This window comes from Bombus pyrosoma, linkage group LG16, assembly GCF_014825855.1.
Source record: "Bombus pyrosoma isolate SC7728 linkage group LG16, ASM1482585v1, whole genome shotgun sequence".
Lineage (NCBI taxonomy): Eukaryota > Metazoa > Arthropoda > Insecta > Hymenoptera > Apidae > Bombus > Bombus pyrosoma.
In genome coordinates, this window is record NC_057785.1 from 7077114 (window position 1) to 7097897 (window position 20784).

General features: G+C 39.9%; 1 protein-coding gene across 5 annotated transcripts in view; it reads right to left on the reverse strand.

The window, feature by feature from the left end:
* LOC122576788 overlaps positions 1–20784 on the reverse strand; it is a 314658-nt gene that overhangs the window by 80870 nt on the left and 213004 nt on the right. For all 5 annotated transcript variants that reach the window (XM_043747566.1, XM_043747562.1, XM_043747563.1 and 2 more), the window contains one exon: positions 7488–7626. In XM_043747566.1, the coding sequence (XP_043603501.1) occupies positions 7488–7626 (139 nt within the window). The remainder of the gene's footprint in view (positions 1–7487; positions 7627–20784) is intronic.

A 20784-nucleotide genomic window follows, 5' to 3' on the forward strand; every position in this document is an offset into this window, starting at 1 on the left:
ATTTTGATGAATTTTCCAAATTTAACCGACGTAAGAACGTTTCTTTGTAATTCTTTATCAATTTTTAAAAATTGAAATCCACAAGAATTATGACAAATGTAATTATCGTAAATCGTGAACCAGAAATGGAGTCGTAATTCGTAAAAAATTTTTCTATAACGCAAATGATTCTTCTCCCTTCGATCGAATTACTTGGAAAGAAGCAGACAGCGTATTCGATTATATAAGTTCGATATAAGTTTCAAATTTTCAAATGTTTTGAGTTACATAGGCGAACGCGACATTACTCGTGGAATGGCCAGATATATTGCTGTTGCAAACGAATTTTAACCTTATTTTCACTGGAAAAGAGAACGGAAATCCTTTTACTTGTGCCAACTTGCACTTGCGGCTCGTTCCGTGAGAAACGAGAAACTTCTTGGTGATTAAAATTAAACGGTAAAATTGGCCAGCCACCGAAAGGGGAGGAGGCAATCCCGAATTTTCTAAACGTTTTCCACCGATTCGATTCCGCGTCCCGGAAGTCCACTCGAACTCTGATTAACTCCCGGGCGCAATCAATTATCGAGTCGAGCTAACAAATCGTCGAGTTCCCAGGAAGTTTCGCCGTATTAAAATCTGATATCGAGTCGATGTTGCCGAACGACATCCTTCTCACCGTGAAATTTTATTATTATCCTCATTTATCGTTATTTGTCAAATCGCTGGAAAATATATGACCGACGTTTCACGTTCACGATCGTTATTTTTCTCGTACTTCAAACTCTGCAAAAAGCACGCGTCGTGATTTATTTCTCCACGACACACTGACTTTTGTTAGAAATGATTTTCTACTATTTTATTACGTCATGAACAATAATCTACTATGAATTTCCAGAGTAATTATTTTCTTTCTACCGTTGTGCGAGTTATTAATATCAATAAACCGTTGTTCGAAGAAAATCAAGAAATAAAATGGATTATTAAATAGCGATTATTGCATAGGTAAATTGTTACGATTAACGTGTCTGCCACAATCTTCGTATTTTTTCAATTTTCTGATCGTATTGTAACGTCGCTTGATATCGCTAATCAGTAGAGTTCTTATTTACTATAGAACTAATTATAGTCTACAAACGGTTAAATAGCCCATAGAAGATAAAAATGCTGAAACGTTCAATTGTGCAATTAGAGGGGCGACCACCCGCAGTCGGAATAATTTGAATTTGTTAAATCACGGCAATTGGTTTTTACATTGCACGGTATAGCGTCATCAAGTCATTGAGACAAGATTTTTCCTGGCTGGGTGGATAATTGGCAAATAGCCCTCTATTTCTCAATTATTCCGTATCAGCGGTGCTCACGCTGCGCCGCATTAGAAATAACGAGATTATTATCATTAACGTTCTGATTGGATTAATGGACCCTCGAAGTCGCCGTTCTGCCATTGCCTCTTTAAATGTTTACCGTTCGGTCCGTGAAAATGACGATTGCGATTGCGAATTAAACCAGCTCAGCCATTTCCCGTAATCTGATATTTGCTGACACAATAAATAAGATATTATTAGGGGAATAACTGGTTTGTTCAAACTACAAAACAAAGTACTTTGATTTAATTTATTTAGAGTTTATCGTATATTTATATTTATTGATAGTTCTGCCGTATCATTGAAAATGTGGCGGAAGAATTTTATTTCGAAGCTTCCATTCTGCCATTTTCAAGTGATTTGATGAAACCTAAACTATCAGACAAAGTTAAAATATTTGAATGTGTAAAATTGTGAAGAAATTTATCTTATTTTCGTGATTGTTTCGTCATGATTGAACTGTTTCAAATTAAACGCGCTAATAGTTTATTAGATGCACTACATTGTGTATTAAACTTTACATATAAAGTTTATACATTAAACGCTATATTAAACGCATGTAATAGTTAAATGCACTAATAAGCAAGTAGTATTGCCTACAGAAAAGGCTATTTTACTTCAAATAAGAATTCAACTTCGTCAATTCTTCCTACAAATTCAATTTGAACAAAGAAACTTAAGAAATTCGAGTACTTGGTAATACGTGAATCGCTTTATATCTTCCAAGCTAAAGTACAAATACTAGATTTGCCCTTATTTTAGAATTTGTCAAGAATACGTATCAAACAAACATTCAATTGCTCTGTCCCCCACTAATATCAACCCCAAGTAAAAGTTCACCCTATTCGATTCATCCCTACGATCCATTTCACAGAAAAATTTCCCGCCCACAAAACAGTCGTCAAAAAACTATATAAGACATTCAAACACATGTAAACAGGAGACAGCGTAAGAAAATGAGGAAACCTAAAAAGCGCATTAACAAATCAATTAGAATGTGCCAAGGGAGTAGCGAAACGTTGAAGTAACCCCAGTGATCCGTAAGTTCGTTTGGCTGACCTCTTCTCATCACTTTTTGCCGCTCGAATCAAAGAATCTTAATGGTAATGCCGTCGATTGGCCCATTTACCAGCTCCACCGTGCTCAGATTTCGCCACGCGAAAGGACATCCCTTCGACCCTCCTTTCTCCAACCCCTCCATCTTCTTCTTCTTCGTCGTCGTCGTCGCTTCTCATCTCTTTTTTTCTCTTCCTCTTGCTTTCTCTTTTTTTGCTTTCTCACCAGGCCACGTTCTCGAAAAGAGGAGCTCACTGATTGGAAGGCTAATCACGCGCTACTCTCCATTACATTAATTAAAACTTAACTCTCAAGTTCGCCCGGTTACCAAGGCTATCTTGTCCGCCTGCAACGTTCTCCGGCTCTTTCAAGCCGCGACGCTCGTTTTGTCCCCGTGTCAGTGGTTGTCAACTTTCGTCGAACGTTTGCGTGTCAATAAGGGGACAGCATGCTGGCTCGTTGAGTTATGGCACGGTTTCGGGGGGATTGTCGAGTTGCACGTTTGATCCAGTTTCATTCTCGAGGTTAGACATCGTGGCGTGGGTCGCGGTGATCCAAGTTTGAAATTGATATCGGAACGTTCGGTTGAGAACGTAATCGCGAATGCGTTGTGCACTTTTGAGAAGAAACCGTGCGTTTTGAATCATCGGGCGAGGTAGTTGTATATTTGAGACAATTTCACAGATGGAACTTTCTGGTTTGTTCATATAGGAGATCTTTTTACTTTTTGGATCTCGTTCATCTTCGTATTTATGAATTTTCAATTTTCGAGCATCAAACTGCACATCTTCCAGGTTTCGATCATACAAACGTTCAAAGTTTCTTTCGCGGAAAAATTTCTAGACACTGGAATTTGTGATGTTGCAAAATTTTGAGTATTTCGATCTCTGGATTTTCAGATTTTGAAACAGGCCACTTTACTTTCTTCACGTTCGTTATTCCAGTCTTTCAATTCACCTAATATCAAACTTTCAACTTTCCAAATGCTTTAATTTCCCATTACATCGGATTTCTTTAATTATTATTGAATTATCTAATAATGCAATTTCTCTTGCTGTCCAATTCCCCCGCAATAGCGATTATCCCACGTTCTAATTTTCCAATTATCAGAATTCCTAATCCGAATATTCCAGATCCTCGATTTCCTAATTTTCTAGTTCCCTAAATTTCCTAACCCAGAGCCTCGGAAATACTAACAATTTGCTAATTTTTCATTTACCAAACTTTCTCAATTTTCATCCAGAAGCCTAATTTCCCTTTAGAAATTGAATACGCTCGTAAACTGTCCACTATTTCAGTAATAAACTGTGGTAAATTAATTTTACGGCGAGAAAAGTAACTGGAAAGTGAATTTGTCGCATTGTAGTAAATTTATACTGTTGCACCGAAGACGTATTTTCTCAACGCCATTAAGTATACCAATGCATCGATCGATATTTCTACTTGAACGCCTGTCTGACTCTAAACGCCCATTTCTACTGCTCGCCCCTTTACCAGATGTAAGATACTAGTATAAACTACTTACGTTTCCTCTCGTGTAAATTTGAAACTGACGATTATTTAATATATTCTTAAATTAAGCATTTTATCATTCTACTTCACTTCGCTATGAAATTAAGCTAAATGTTTTTAATGGAAAAGAAGAAAAGGAAAGACACTTGTAATGGATGAAATATTCATATGAATGGAATTATGTAAAATTAGCTATAAAGGTACATGAAAAATTGTTTTACAGTTCTAACATATCAGTTCCCCGGATTCGAATGAAATTTTCAATTTCTATATTTCTCGTCTTTCTAAAAATTTGCTAATTACTCTTATCAAGATACTGTCGTCACCAGTCGTTTTGCAGTTCTTAAAACCACGTTAGTTTAGGAATCTAAAAGACTAAAAGACAACGCTAAGTATCCTAATAATTTACAATATTTCTATTGCATGTCCAAATACGTCTTAAAATATCAATTTTATTTCGATCGCTCGTTAAAAATCAGGAATTAAATTAGACAAAGTAATTTCGAACAAACTTTCGTTCGATTCGTCGATGGAAAGAAAAAGTACGAATGGGAACTGGGTAAAATCGAGCCTCGAGTATCGAACCGGAGAGACTGACGCTTCCGGTGCAACCCGCTGACCTTCCGCCACGCTTTTCGTGCGTTTTACACGGTCGACGCTCGACGAAACGCCAAAAATTAAGCGCCCCAACGCTGTACACGCGTTCTGTGTTGTAATCCTCGTGAAAGTTTTCCCCGCTTTGCTTTCTCGACGTTTTCAACTCGCAACGGGCGTTTATGATTTTTCCCCAAAGCAGTACTAACACTGAGATTTACATTTCGTAGTATTTAGGTTAATTTCCTCCACTTAAGCTTTATCCTACCGATAACGTGATTCCTTGGTTTACAGAAAATCTGCTCCTTTCTCTTCGGACGTGTAACAGTCTTCTTGAAATAATTTTTCAGAATAATATAGAGAAAATTATTTCATGCGATATATTATGAAAAATGATAATATTCTATACTGCACAATTTTCTACATATCTCACATTTTATGTTATACATGCAATAGTGTGCGTTTTCTATATCTCAAATTTTACGAAAAACATTTAGAAAAAGTCAGATTAAAATTTCTCAAGTAGAAACACAGCGTAATAGAAAGATCTGTGAACATAAGAAAGCTAAAACTTCGAACACCAAGACGCCGTAAAATCGAGGAATAAGATAGGCAAAAAGGAGAAAGAACTACGGAGAACAGGACCAAAGAACGACAAGGGAATTAAGATGCCGAGGAATTTCAGAAGAACCGCCATTTTGCTGGATTTTCGCGGTTCCCGACGATGGCTGATCCTTCGTCGTACGGCGCCATCTATTCCGGGACGGCGAGCAACGATACCCGGCCAAATAGAATTTTCGCAAAGTGCACGAAATGATCTCGCTAACCTTCTCTTTCCCCTCATTCTTCTTCGGCGCGGATATTAAGGTCACTCAGGAATATAAGAATCTCACAGAGAGAGAGAGGGAAAAGATAAAACGAAACGGAATAAAGGATCCTCATCTTGGGTCGCGTCTTATCGTTGATTATACTACTTTGCCCCGGAGTTTCATCGTCCCGCAGCCTTCCAGGGTTTCACGCGCTAAGAGAGCAAATAAACGAAATTCTGATAAACAATTTCGAAATATTTCACTCGGGTCCGCTTCGAACCGCGACCGCAAACCGCGTTTCCGCCAACAGTGAAATTTAAACGGCCAGGAAAATGAAAAGATATTTAATATCAAACGAAATGACACGTAATACTAATGGCCGAATAAAATGACGAAATGTCGAAGACGTATCGTTTGGTGCTCAAGGGGATGATTTTTATAGGCACTGACGATATGAGTTTGAATTTATATAAATGGCAATCTTCGGTAACTCGTGCCAGGTTTCGAATAATTTATTATTTCGATTAATTTTTGAAGAACTATTGCTTGTAACCAATTTTTAATTGCTTTCGTATTTCGCGATGTTTGTCTTCTTGAAATTACGGAAGCTAATTAAACTCGCTGCTCCTTTTTAAATTTTAATTACAAATGTTATAAAAAAATGTTGCTCTTAACTAATTTCCTGCCTTCATCGATGGAATTATATAATAGACACATAACCACTAAAAGTACTCCTACTCTTTAGATTCCACTCCAATGTAAATGTCAGAAAAGCCTAAAAATCCTGAATTTATAACGTCTTCCTATTTTATGAACCCTTTTCCTTGAATAACGCCTTTTTAACTTTCTACGCTGTGAAATAGCGATCGCTGGGAAAATTTCTCTAGAATTTTCTGTATACGTACCTCTTATACGTTCTTAAAAATTTCTCGGAATTCTCTGGTATCGAGTGAGGTTTTCTAATGTCTGAAGCGGAAATTCTCGTCTCTGGCCCGGAAGAAAAAGAAATTTCTATGCGACGAGGAGGCACTCTTTCCCTGGCGGTAGCAGCTTATCGGTGATCGTCGCGGCTTAAAGGCGACGTTGAACGAAGCGCGCCCTGAGCTTCAACGCGATACCGGCGAGGACAGAAAGCGGCGACGCGCGTAGATACTGTCTGCTCGTACGACAGCGAACGCTCTCTCCGCGAAATTGGATCCTGGTCGTGGCGTAAGTTGCGGATAACGAGTGCTTGGATTTCGGGATTGGTGTATGTGGAATCGATAGTCGAACCGTGGAACCCACTCACTTCTCTGCATTTCGCAACCAGATATTTTTCAATCAAATCCACTGGATTTTTCCGTATAGTAACGTGACGCGATATGTGGAACAATTTTCTGCAAGTCTTTTTTGTGCTACTAATAGAGATTCCGATTTAGAAAGCACGCGACAACTTGCAAAATGACAAAGATAATTCCACAAAAATTATACCGTTATACTTCTTCAAACATCTTTAAACGCGTATAAAGAATTTCAAGTTCTACGAGTTACAATTGTCTACAAAATTTGTATCCAATAAATCACTATCAGATAAGGATGTTCCGTCAAACGTCTCCAAACTTCATTCAACCCTCTTTAGCTCTTAATAAATCCCCAGTAAATCCAAATTACCCGCTCCCTGACAGTAAGATATTAAAAGAATTTCCCGTGACGATACAATACATCCTCAAACATTTTCAAATCTCATCCAACCTGAACTCCTAATAAACCTCCCCAGAGATACCTCTCGTTTCCTGACAGGAAAATATTAACATCCATCATAATATCGTGATACACACGAGCCCTTGGACCATCTCCCCTCCCAGTTAACCTGGAACCCTTTCGCCGCGGAATTTCGCCGGAGAAACGTTTTATACTGTGCTGTCGGTTGGCACGTCGCCTGGAGCGCTTTGTCGGAGGGTCCGGCCAACGAAGGGTGCAGTTAATTAATAAAAGCTCGGTGGCAGAGGGTCGGGGGTGGTGTCGGGGGCTGACGCGGATAAAGGGACGCGAAATACGATCCTCGCATCGCTTCATATCGACGGCCGCCTGTCGATACCTAGCCAAACGTTCGTACACGCGCGTACACACACACACATACACACGAGGCAGACTATATCTCACTTGCAATTCAAACGAGAGAGAGACTCACGTGTCCTGAATGAGGAACTTGTCGTCTTTGGTCTCGATGCAGCGGCCCTTGCTGGTCATCATGGACCCGTTCACAGTCACCAGCCCTTCGATCCCCGATTGAAACCAATGGCCGTTCCACTGCGCCGGAAACTCGCAACCTGCAACACACACATGCCGAAATATACACACCTGGTCGGGGGAGTTTTACATTTTTTTCATATGGCCGACAGTCGATAAATAAAAGCGCGGGATATAATCTGGCCTCGAGAATATGCAAACAGGAGGATAGTAGGAAGAGATAGAAGAAGAGATGAAAGGACAGACTGTTATAGAGCGATAGGGTCTTCTGTGTGAGAGATACGGAAGGTGGTTAAATATTGTTGGGTTTGGCTGCTTCTGTTTCTTGGTTTTTGTTGGCCAGTTTTCGCTCGTGTGTGGTATACCAGATCAGTAAGGTCATTGGGTTATTACCGTCACTACAACTGTCGATTTTTATGCATTTGTGAGAAATTGAAAGATGTGAAAGTGCGTAAAATTCAGATAATACGCAAAACTGGTCAGTGAAAGGAATTCCTGTTTAAGTTCCATTTCTTTCGCGATATTTCTAAAAGAATGAATCGCATAAATTTGTCTTATTTGTCTGGTTGTTGTAGTATGTTATGAGCATGTATGAGAAGCTTTGTTTTGCCGCGTTTCGATTCTTCAATTTTTATGTCCTAATATCGTTTTCATCTCATCCTCTCATTGAGGAAAAAGTCTTCGTGTGTACAACTGCTACGAAAAGTAAGTGTATCAACAAGAATCAACGCAGCGATCATGAAATGACATTAAGATCGGAAAAAAGTATACCTATATGATATTTTTCTCCTGTGATCCTCGAATGATATTTTCAAATCCTCGCGAATGGACGACGTTCAATCTGTGACTTCGAATTTCATTACAATATAATATTTCTCGTTGCGTTTATCAACAATAAAACGTAATATCCAAACTTAATGAAGTCGATTGTTCGTTCTCGGGCTATTATACGGAGAATTAATACGGAATACGGTGAAACAAAGAGTTGATGCAACGAAATATTCTACACCGTCCAATTTTTTTTATTGCGTGTTATGCTGTTTGCATTTCTAAGTAATGAGGTAAAAATTTAAATACTGTAAAATGAATCTCTTCCAGCCATTCGCGGTTAATAAATTAATTGCCATTATTAACGTGCTGCCATAGAAAAAGCAAGAATAATAATTATCCTGAATATCTGCATATAATGCATAATTGCATGTACCTTTCATACGCGGGAATAATTTAATAATATAAAATGATGTATACCGTAAGAAAATATTTCCTTTCTTATTTCTACGATAAACCAACTATAGGAAGACCATTATGTCTCACTGTACGTAGCTACGATAATTTAAAAGATACAATGCACGGTAATTCAATATCTCGCAAATCTTTCAATTGAAACACGTGTTGCAAAGAACAAGCAAGTGTCCATATACTTTTTCATATTGCATAAATATCAATTGGATAAATAAGAGAGATCCGCGCTATAGCCTTCATTAGGAGCCACGAAACGAAAATTATTAAAACGGAAGTCGTTACATCCTGCTGCCCTCGTCGACAGTACGAGGAATTATCCTTACCTCGCGGTGTCCTTTTAAGCTGGCTGCCGCCGAAAGGACCAGCGGAACGGTAATTAATTAGTAATTATATCAGAACGGGGGGAAAGCGGGAGCAGCGTCGAAACTCACCTCGATAACTTTGCTTTCTGACCTAACTCTAATTTCTGCTAATTATATCGTGGCCGCGTCTGCTTGCCTTCTCGCGACTTTCACCACTACCACGAGGACTACCGCGCGCGACAGCGGTAGTTTTACAGGGTTGGTTAGTTAGGTTAGTTACCTCTGCAGACTATCGTTTCCTTCTATTTCTTTTATGTGCTTTCTTTTAGGAGGGAACTGCCGTGCGATGGGGAGGGATCTTTATTCGTGGGTTGAAGTTGAAAGAGATTAGGGGTGAAACAGAAGGTTGCTACGGGGGATTTTTATGGCGTGGATTGATCGGTTGCTACAGGATTAGGAATTGTTTATTGGATTTTGATTATCGCGCTGTGTTTTGTTTTCACGTTTACGAAATTTTCTTGAATTATGTTAAAAGCAAATTCTGTTCAAGACTATTCGTATGGTGATTCATGGCAGGTTACTGAATAATAATGATCGAAGGAATGAGGAAGAAATAACGCAAAGATCGTGGAACAATCGTGTAGGAATTGGGAAATGGTTATTGGATTCCAATTATTTGTATGATTCATTAATATACCTATTATACCACATTAATTTTCTTTCAACAATTCTGGCAACTTTCTTCGTACTTCTGTGTCGATTTTGTTTAACGTTTAAGGACTAACCGAAAATATTATTCATAACCCCAAGAAGATTAATAGCTAGTTCTATATATAGTATATACCGCCCTATGAAATTCAGATTTCAGAAAAACACGATTTCCATTTAACCTCGAAAAACCTTTCCTATATCTCAACCTTCTACAAAAACCAGTTCAATCATCGAAAAATCAGCCTTGCCCGAAAAAGTGCCATTCACTCAATCTCCACCTCGAAGACAGTTCGAACGTCGAAAGAAACGACCCGAAAAAAGGCATAAAAACCTAGCGACATCGGAAGGGAGGGATAGCCGCGGAGATGCTCTCAAGAAAATACACGTCGTAAGAGCAGCGACGTTATAAAGCAATGACGATAATGGCCGTGGAAAGCGCGGCACGGTTCGCTGAACGCGAGAACCAAACCTTCCTCCTCATTCTGGGCGAGACGCATCGCCTAGTACATTTAAACAATTGCAGCGAATTTTCAGGCTGGCCATGGTCAATGAGTATCTAGAAGGATGAGAAATTCGCAAAGTATGACGCGATTACCATGTTTCTATCGACATTAAACTAACCTAACCTCACTCTGCAATTTCCATGTTAAACGTCTATTTTCTCATATCATACTGGAAGGAGCCAATCTCTTAAATCAGCTCTTTCAACTCTATATCATCACTCAAAATAAAAATTGGGTAAAGAAGAAGGAAGTTTGTGGCTGTAATTGAACCTAACCTCACTTTTCAACCTTAACTGGACTTCCGTCTATATTTATGCATGTGCATCGTATATGCGGTCTATACATTTTCGCAAATGGTTCCCCATAAATGCGTAATTGTAACAAATATCAGACAATTATACAAAATTATTGGCCATAAACAGGATATTCACAAACCTTGAAGGACAGAATGACCAAAATCAGTAGTTTCTAGTAAGAACAAAGATAATCCCATTGGAACATTCTCGGAATATTTCGGACATCCCGCTTGCCGACTGTCTTGTAAAAATAGAGAATCTCCTTAGGGAGATCGGATTATCCGGCAATCGATACCGTTTCCACAGTCGTGTTGTCTACTTGTAGCGAAGGATTACAAGTTGAAGACGTGGCGATTAAACATTGTTTCGTCCGTGCCGTGGTATTTTGCATTTAATAAGTCCGAGTGTTTCGAAATCCTGCCAGCCGGATGGAATCTCCTCACGATTTCTCGAAACGTAATCCAACCTTTTCCTTTTCTCTCTTGTCTGCCTTTGTGTTTCTCTGTTTCCGTCTACGCGTTTTTCTTAGCGCGATTACTTCGAGGTTATTGCACCGGTCGGAACACCGGGAATGTAGTTCTCGAATGGTGGTGAGCGTGCATCAAGACGATTCAAGGAATGGAGGTTCTGGACTGGTTCTGTGGTCTGTTCCGAGTTCTGCGAGAGTTGGAACGGGAGAACATCAGGATGGGTGAAATTGTTCGGCCTCGGATGAATTTTTAGAGACGCCGAACCGTCGTTTGATGTTTTCGCAAGCTGCAAGGCGATTAGGATAGATATATCTGGGATGGGATGTCGAGGTTAGGATGCTGAGAGGAGTAAATTCATTAAAACGATGGTCAGGTACTTTTATAAAGCGAAAAGTGGTTAAATATATAATACAATACCAAATTTTCTCTCTAAGAGTAAAGACAAAATGTCGAATAAAAGAGAACCATACGATTAATGAAACTTGGATACCCTTTTTCCCCCACTTTAGATCCATTCTACGAAATGGTGTTCCGGAAACTCATCCTACAACAGAGCTGCTTTAATCCTCTCTTATTTCCCCATAATTGTTTGCCCGCGGTGCGTTCTTTATAGCGAGGATCACGACACGCGCGTTGACAGTGCGTGTTTCGTAGTTTTTAAAACGAACTGCTCCCCGTTGAACAGATGTACCGAGTGTCCCGTAATTGCCAGACCCAGAGGGCTCGTAAAGTCGTAGGCGGTGCATGCTACCCAATGTTTTGCGTCGAAAAGCTAGGTTAGGACATTCCTGGAAGATGTTACGAGCTGCTTGTTAATTTTCGGCACGTGATACGATCGTCCTTTTCGTAGAAATTTACCCCCTCTGAATAGAGTTTAATGAAAGAGTACTCGTTGATTTCCTGATCAGTGTGAAGCATAATTTGTATGAGTCTTGAAACATACCTGTTACCATTGGAATTTTACGCTCCTTGTAATTTTAATCCAAGGTTAATAACACCATCCAGATCCCACCAAAATCTGTTCAGAATCGGGAAAAAACTACCACAGTGAATGCACAGGGAATCTATTTTCGATCCAACGGCGATCTTCCACTAGTCTAACTTTCTTCATATTAAAACACAGTGGAGTCTGGTGCAGCCCGTAAATCACTGCGGAAAAGCATGGAGAAGGTTGCGGAGCATGTGGCAGCGAGTCGCTAGACGAATCAATCGCTCGTCAGAGGGCTTAAAAAATAGATTATCGAAGGTGGTCCAGTCTGGAAATTACCGGAACTCCGGCAAACGATTGGAAACTCTACCGGCCAACGATTTCCAGATTAGGGCTCCATTTACGCGGCAGGTTAATTCGATTTTTATGTAGCGAGACCGTGGAAGCGTCTCCGCGCGGGGGTGGATGATCGAGGTTTCAGCCCGGGGAATAACTTGATTAAAATAATCTATCACCCTGGCGGGTGACAAGGGTGATTGGCTATCCGAGTTAAATATGATGGAGCGGCCACTTTTCCATACACGTACACATCGACACCGTACAATCGGAGACCTGGTGACCACCCCTTTCCCTGGTCTCGCGCTATCTTCCTCTATCGTGTCGTCTCTCAGTATCGACAGAGGCAAATTGATTGGTAATATGTGGCCACTGGCCGTCCGCCTATCTCCGTGACATTTACCAACGGAAATGCCTCGTTTTTCCGATATCCGAACCCGAAAGAGCCGTTGAAAGGGCTTTTACTGGAGGAAATGAATATTACACCGGTGTAGCTGGCGTAACTGGCCAACGGGAACCCGGGTTCTGATATTACAGTCGCCCCGCTGCAACGAGAGACCAGCGGCAGTCAACAGCTCCGGCCTCTAGATCAACCTGCACGTATGAGATTCGAGATCTGGAGAGACGCGTGTTTCCCTGCGATGTCGTTGCGAGGCTATAGCCCGTTTCATCTGTAATCGACGCTGGTTTCCTTGGAAATTCTGGTTCGATAGGTTGATTCATTCGGAGGAGTATTTTTTAAAATAGAGTCGAAGAATAAAAGCAACGATGGTTGGACGAAGGATGGCGACAGTAACTGGATCGTTTTGCCGAATTTACATGATAAGAGGTTAAGAGAGAAAGAGATCGGAGGAGGAATCATGAATTATTTTAGAGATATCTGGCATTTTCTTAGCGGAGATGATACGATTCGTTCGATGAAGAATGTGCAGAATAATTAACGAGGATGATGCGGTTTGACAAAGAATGCGAATATTATCCGGCTCATTATGAATGGATTACTTTGTTAAAGTCAGATCATAAGAAGTTATTAGAGGGACGCATCAAGGGGAATATGATGAATTACTTTATACGCGTGTATGTCACTGTCGCAGCAAACGAGCGGTACGATATTCGCCGTGTAACGTGAACCACGTGGTCAGTTAGCCGGAAGCATACGGCCCGATCGATTCTCAACGATAGACGGGCGCGTTAAGAGGGTCGAGCCCCCAACATTGTCACGAGCATCTCAACGGGGATGATTGGCACGTTCATCTTTGATACGTCGGCCCGTCGATCGAATTCAGACACGCCACCTAATTCCTATATATCTGTATCCGACGCTGTCACTCATACTGTTTTCCACGTTCTGTGGATCTGTCGCGTTGCCTCTCGCGAACCAAGCGAACTCTGAACTGCACTTGGTCCACGGAACTCACAATTAGCTAATGATCCCCGGCTCTTGCACCATTCGTCACTCTCGAAAGCGCGTGTTTTCAGATTCACGGGAGACCCTTTTTCGCGATGGAGGAATTGCCTCGCCTGGTTCCCTCTCTTGAGTTTTTTCTTTCCTCCCCCTTTTTACCGTCGATAGAATACGTCAGGGTGGAATATAGGTCGCGCGAGAAGCCGTGTTTCGGTTTCAGCGATGGAACCAAGTGGTCCGTGGCGTCGTGTTTTAATTTGGCAGAATTTTTTGTCTACCTCTGCACTTGAGATTCTTTTAGCAACGGTCTAACGCTTCGACACGCGGCTCCTTCTTCCTCGATATTTCGGCGATTCGAAGAAGATCTTCCCTTTCGTCGATTGCGGACAGCTCTTCAATTTTTTAAATACCCGTGTAACACCTTGTGGTCGTCTGTTGATTCTCTTTCAGTCGTTGTATTTTACATTCTTGAGAGTTACAAGCGATGGGAATATTTTACAATTTTGATTTTTAATTTGACAGAATTTCTCAATTTCTATTTTTGTAGCTTTTTTCAATAATATCCGGACGTGTCGATGTGTGTTTTGAACGAAACTTCAAGACAACAAGTGCTTGCTGCTGCATTTTTTCTCTCCTTTTATCCTCTCAAATCATCGTGTCATATTTTACTTTAGAAACGACTTAGTTATATATTTCATTCGAGTTATTTGCTGGAAAGGGCGGATATACGTAAGCTAATGAAAATTGCTGTTTCAACTTCGTTTAAACCTGTTTTAAACCTTTTAACGTCCGGGTCTAAAACTGCGCTATAAATTAGTTAAATTAGAAGACCGCTTGTTTAACAGTTCAAACTTTGTTTAACTCGAAACCCACTTTCTTTCATTATCCATATTCTTTACGTTTCTCCAAATATTTAAACATCATTTTCGTGTATAATTTAACAGAATAGCAGGAAGAACACCGTCATCCAAGTAATTGTTCCACGTTTCCAAAGCCCCAAAGAATTTCATTAAAACGTTGATTCATTATAGCTCGATATATCGCCCCAATAACGGACGTTGATGACACAGAAAAATTAAAAACGAGTTCAAATATTCGTTCCACCTGCTGTATCAATTTCACCAAAAAGTGGAACATTCATTACGTATCTGTAATTCGTTCTAACGAACAATAAAATCCTTTTATTTATCGCAACGTGCATATACAGAATCGAACCTAACCTAACCTAACGGTACAAAACACTTTTCCATCGTTCGATGATTCAACGTAGGATTTTTATTTGTTTAGAATATTTTAGAATATTGAAGAAAATATTGTGCAAGTTTGTCAGGATGCAATGTAAGATCCAAAAACATTTTCAAACGAACAATTTATGAAACAAAGAGGGAGACAAACTAAAAATTCTTTAGACGATAAGTCATTTCACTAAAAATTCTTTTAAAGCGCAGAAAACTTTCGCTAAATCCACAAAATATCTCTTCCCCCATATGCATACTACTAAATCGAAAGAAGACGCGATCACAGTGCATATAATTCATTGGAAAAGAAAACCATACGTTCGTCGACGCAACGACCATGGAACACGCCCATGGAAGAAAGGGGAAAAGGGAAAAAAGCAGGCCGATCGTCGTGTTTACAAAGTAATTACATAGCCATCGGCACACACCGTTCAACAGACGCGCAAACAGCCCCAAATGGATTTTCCATGGGTGCAAAAACGCGAGGCAAAAATCCCGCATCCGCTTCGAATCGCGCGTTCAACTATTTAATCTGTACACACGATACGACCCAGAAAAAGCCAACGCAGCTTTCAAACTCGAAACCGAGGAACTATGTATCGATTTGTGAAAATAAGGCACCCTAGAGTTTCTCCCCATCGAATTAGAGCAACGCACAAAAATTTCACTTTTCACGTTTGTCAACGCACACAGAGACCTTGTGGTTCCCCAAAGCTCGGTACGCTGTTCAGTGATGCAAAAATTGTCGTTTTCCACGATTTTGGAGCGAAACATCTTCTTCCCAGCCTTTTAGCGATTTCATCATTTTCGTTCAGGAAAAAATGTTCTCTCCGCTTTTAGCTATTTTATACCAGGATATTCCACTTGAATAGTAGAGCGACAAAGAACCAGAAAAATAAAGAAAAATATATTTGTCACATCTTCTCTTCGATCTTTTTAATTATTGATCCTATGAAATCACTTTTATCGTGTCATAGTAATAAATTGATAACGCAGAATACAATGTTATTTTTTATTTGTGATACTGTGATTACGATAAATTACGTTCCATCGGAAACCAGCAAGTATTTTACTTTACTTTCGTGCAACGACGTATGTAAGGGAGGGAAGTTTTTCGTTTAGAGAAACTAAAGTCTGGCATTTTCTAAATTGAGATAGAGAAGCGCCGTGACGATTTCGTAGCGTTTCTTCTTCGTTTCTTCGCGTCTCGTACTCGCTGAGCGAAACTCACCCCTCGCGAGATGCTTTCTTCCCTATTCCGGTACTCCACGCGCTACCGATCCGATTCGTTTCGTCGGAAATTAAATACACAGCCGAGCATCCCTTCTCTGGTAACCACACCCTGCTACTTGTTGAGGCTGCGTCTAAGAAATGTTTATTTCGTCGGATGGAATACGTGGCGAGCCGCGATTCATGAGCAAGGTCTACTTTAGAATGAAAATATTTTAGTCGATTTCAGTCCAATAACAATAGAAAAAATTCTAGTAAATTGTACGAGTCTCCTTGTATTCTATGTCAGAAAACAAATTTTCCACTAAATTCTAAAAATGTAAAGATAAAAGCCATATAAATCGCGCAGATTCTATGGGTCATCGAAAATTCTTTTTTGTAAAAGCAAACGTAATGCAATTTACGAATTTACGAATTACGATATTCTTTGTATCGTGAAATATAACCAGCAGTACATATATTTAGCGAAAGATCAATATACAGCACGAGTAGACATCTTAAATATATAAAAAGTGACTCGCAGCACGTCTTAGCGCAACGTATTGAAGATTCTGTTGTAATGTTATTGAAGATTCGTGAAAATATCGTCATCTTAAAATGGGAAACTATTTTCGTAAATATTAGTAACCATACCTTGCCTCTCTGCTTACTAATTTCTTTTTGATTCAAAGCAAAGTCGAGGATTAATATCCCAAGACTCTTTCAGACTTCACTCCTCCCATCGAGTCTCCCTTATTTGAATATAGACGAGGGTTAATTTTCCTGTCTTTCCATTGAAACAAGTCATTTTAGTAAACGAGATTATAACAGAGCAATTACTCGCGCCAAGCCTTTCCTAACAATAAGAAAAGGATCTTCAAAAACTTCAAATTCGATTCTAAAACCTGATTCGACGAAGAGAACTATTTTACAGGAACCAGCAATTATCGAGCCATCAGGCTCGAAACAACGCCGCGACACTAATTAAAACGCCAAAAGGAAGGCCACGCTTTGACAAACAACGTACCCAACCCCCTTTCAGGTTCATTAAACGTTCCGCCATTTAGCAGCAATGCCGAGGAATTTATTAGACCAGCCAGCCTCGATCGTCTGGCTCGATGGAAAAACGAGAACGGCTAATTATTTGCCCTCCCTTGGCCCCTTGTCGATCGTGTCACGCACAAACCACCCCCTAGACCCTTCACCCTTTCTCTGTTCACCCACTCACGCGCGAATTTTGCGGAAATAATAAGGCTTCGGGCGATTTTCCTTTGCCATATTCTATTCTCTTTGTATTCACTTTTTTATTTTATTCTCCGACAAAACAAAAAATGAGACAAGGGACAGCAATTTCCCACCGATCAATATTTAACATTTGTCGTTATGGATACTCAAAATTAATCACCACGACGTAAATTAAGTTTTAATTTATTTCAATATTATCCGACATTGTATTTTATTTAAGTTTCGTTTAAAACGAAAGTAACAACTTCTATTTACGGAGAATTCCAAGTTTTATTTTTCGTTAAACGTAAGTGAGTTTTCAGATTAATATGGAAAAGTTGCCATTTCATTTCGGAGATATATAAGCTTCTATATCAATATAGAAAAGTTTCTGTTTCCCTTCAAATATATACGCTCTATATTGATATAGAAAAGTTCCTGTTTCGTTTCAATTACACACCCTGTCGAAACTTTAGTCACTAAGTGCTCCATAGAAGCCAGAAATTAAAAAAAAAAAAGATGGAAAAATTTTCTCTAGCCGTTTTATTTCCCAAAAAGACACGATGGATCGTCAAGGAGAGGGGGTGGGCGTTTTCAATATCTGCTGTATTTCCGGCAGCATCGTTTCCACCCCTCTGGATATCTGGCAGGGGTAACATTGTACGCACCCCGTCACTACATTTTAATATTTCGGCATTCAATGATACCCCCTCGTCCGTTACTCGCGACCCACCCCCTTCGCTAAAACGCACGCAGATGTGCTCAACTTGTATGAAGAGTTTAAATGTGATATGTGGTGGATTTCAGGTGAATTTCAAGGGAACTAATTGGGTCTCTTAATGGTGGAGGTTCGTGGGAGGGGGTGATTGAATCATGAAGTGGGAAAGTGTATGTGATTTTAGGGGTGAAAAATGTGTGCCTGGGGGAGGATATTGATGGATGGCGTGCTGTATACTTTTTCCTTTTATTTTAAAACAGGAACATAGGTATTGAACAGATTATACACCGTTGAATTAACTTAATGTAGACAAAGTTGAACTTATTGAATGTTTCATAGAAATTTTTATGGATAGTTGGTATTATTGTTAGTAGTATTTTGTCTAATACGACGTTAAAGATATTGTTTCATCTATTCTTTATGTTATATTTTTATTATAACATATAACAAACAATAACAGTAAAATTACCCTTACGAAAAAGGATAACAAAACAAATTCAAAGTAGGATTTATCAAATCCATTGGACAAAAAGAAATTCTGTGAAGTTATCTTTTAAAGTAACAGAGGTGAACGATTTCGTGGGGCGCAGAGGGTCGTGAGGGATTCAGGCGACGTTGTAACGGGACGATAATCGCATTGCTGATTAATTCGTGGACGGTTTTGGATATGCCTGCTTCGATACGAATCACAATGGATTGTATCAAAGGGAATTATCAAAGAGACGAAACGAGCCTGCAGAGCGAAATTAATTCCCCCGACTAACCTTTATTTACAGAAACCGGAAGATGATGGGACGCCATTAGAGAAACCACGATGTTACAATGAGAAAACGATATTACTAAAATTTCGACTAAACTATTCATATTTTCATGAGTTTTCCATTAATAATTCTACAGAATTTTCGTATGCTTTTCTCTTTCTGTTAAATGTAGCAATTTATGCGAGTCGTACTTTAAGCGAAAATACGAATGTTCGCAACATAACCTCTTTAAACGATGAAAAAGAATCTTTATTGCAATCTCGATCGCTTAACGGATCAATTAAAAGAGCACGTTGCTCGTCATTAACATAATTAGCGGCAATTAATGCGCGTAATGGCAGAAGGAAGGTGGAAAAAAAATAAAAGCAGAATGGAAATTTCATTGCTGTATCGCGCGATCACTCCTCCAAGTAATCACTTTACCTTCTATTCAATTTCGTTCTAGTAATTCCAAATAACACGCTCGGAAATTATACGACGACTATCACGTTCAAAGAATCTATACTCAACTACGGCCTAACAATACACAGTTCGTGTAAACACTAAGCGCTTCAATTTTCAACATTTAAAATGTATTATTATTAGTCCTTCTTGTGCATTGTGTCAACAGATTCGTCACTTTATAAAATCAGCATAAGAACCGAAATCTGTAAATGATTATTTTCGTGTGAAGTTGACAATTAACTTCACCTGTCCACGGTCCATCATCAAACGTCTGTCATCCAAGAATTCTGAGCAAAGTTTGAGCCTCACTGGCTATCGTTATATAAAATTGTCGAGCGAGCACGGGGAATTCGGAAAGGGAAAGGAAGCAAGCTAACCCGGGCCAGCCCAGCCTCTCGCTTTATAATGCACCCCTCTCCCATAACTGTATATTTCACGGATTCACCGACTAACGCGGCCAGAGAATCCCAGCACAGGCGTATTCAAATGCTTCCACTCCCTCGAATTGTGCGTTGAAACGTGAATTATACGCGCCTCGTGTGATACTTCGACGGGATTTCCTGCGGATTCCGCGCGAGACTTCCCCATAAACGCGTGCCCCTTGCTTGCCATCCGACTAGCAATATCGTTCTTTCGATGGAGAAGCATTTTTTAGCTGGACCTGTTGGCCTTTCGAGTCGAGATTTTGTCCGATGGCTCCATAATATTACGAGTTTTTACGATACTACGTCACGTCACTGTGTATTTTGGAGACTTTTTATGAATTTGAGGTTAGGATCATAAGGAAATTTAGGGGATTGGGATAATTCAAATACGATTTAATCTCCATCTACACCCGAAACTTCTATCGCGACTTTCAGCAAGCCAGAGAAAGAAACATCAAAAAGAGACCCAATCGAACTGAATATCAATAACGTTCCCTCAAAGGAAAAGCTCTCGACCAAGCTTTTACCATGAAGTGATCCTCAAATGCCTATTTAGAGGTCATCGACGCACTTCAGATCCATGACGAATGATCTCCACTTACCTTTCGTTTACACCTAAACTTCTGTTACCACTTTCAACCACAAAAAAAAGACACGAAAAGACAGATCCAACGAAAAGCAATATTAATAGTTGTGCCTGCAAAGAGAAGTCTCAACCAACCTCCCGCCACGAAGCAATCCTCAAACAGTTGGAGAAAGTCTAAACCAGCCAACAGGCACCTTGGTCAAACAAAACCACACAGAATAGGAGAATCGACGTAGGTCGTCCAAACATGGTGGAACGTGATATTCCTCGACGAGGCTTGGAAATCCATCGGCAACTTTCATTAAGCCTCGCGTATTAGCGCCTCGCCACGGGGCAGGGTCGTGGTTATAAATAACAATAAGGGCCCGTGCGGACGGCAAACATCGTAAAACCTTTGGTAAACACAGGGGTGGCTTCGGTCCTGGGAGGAATAAGTTCAG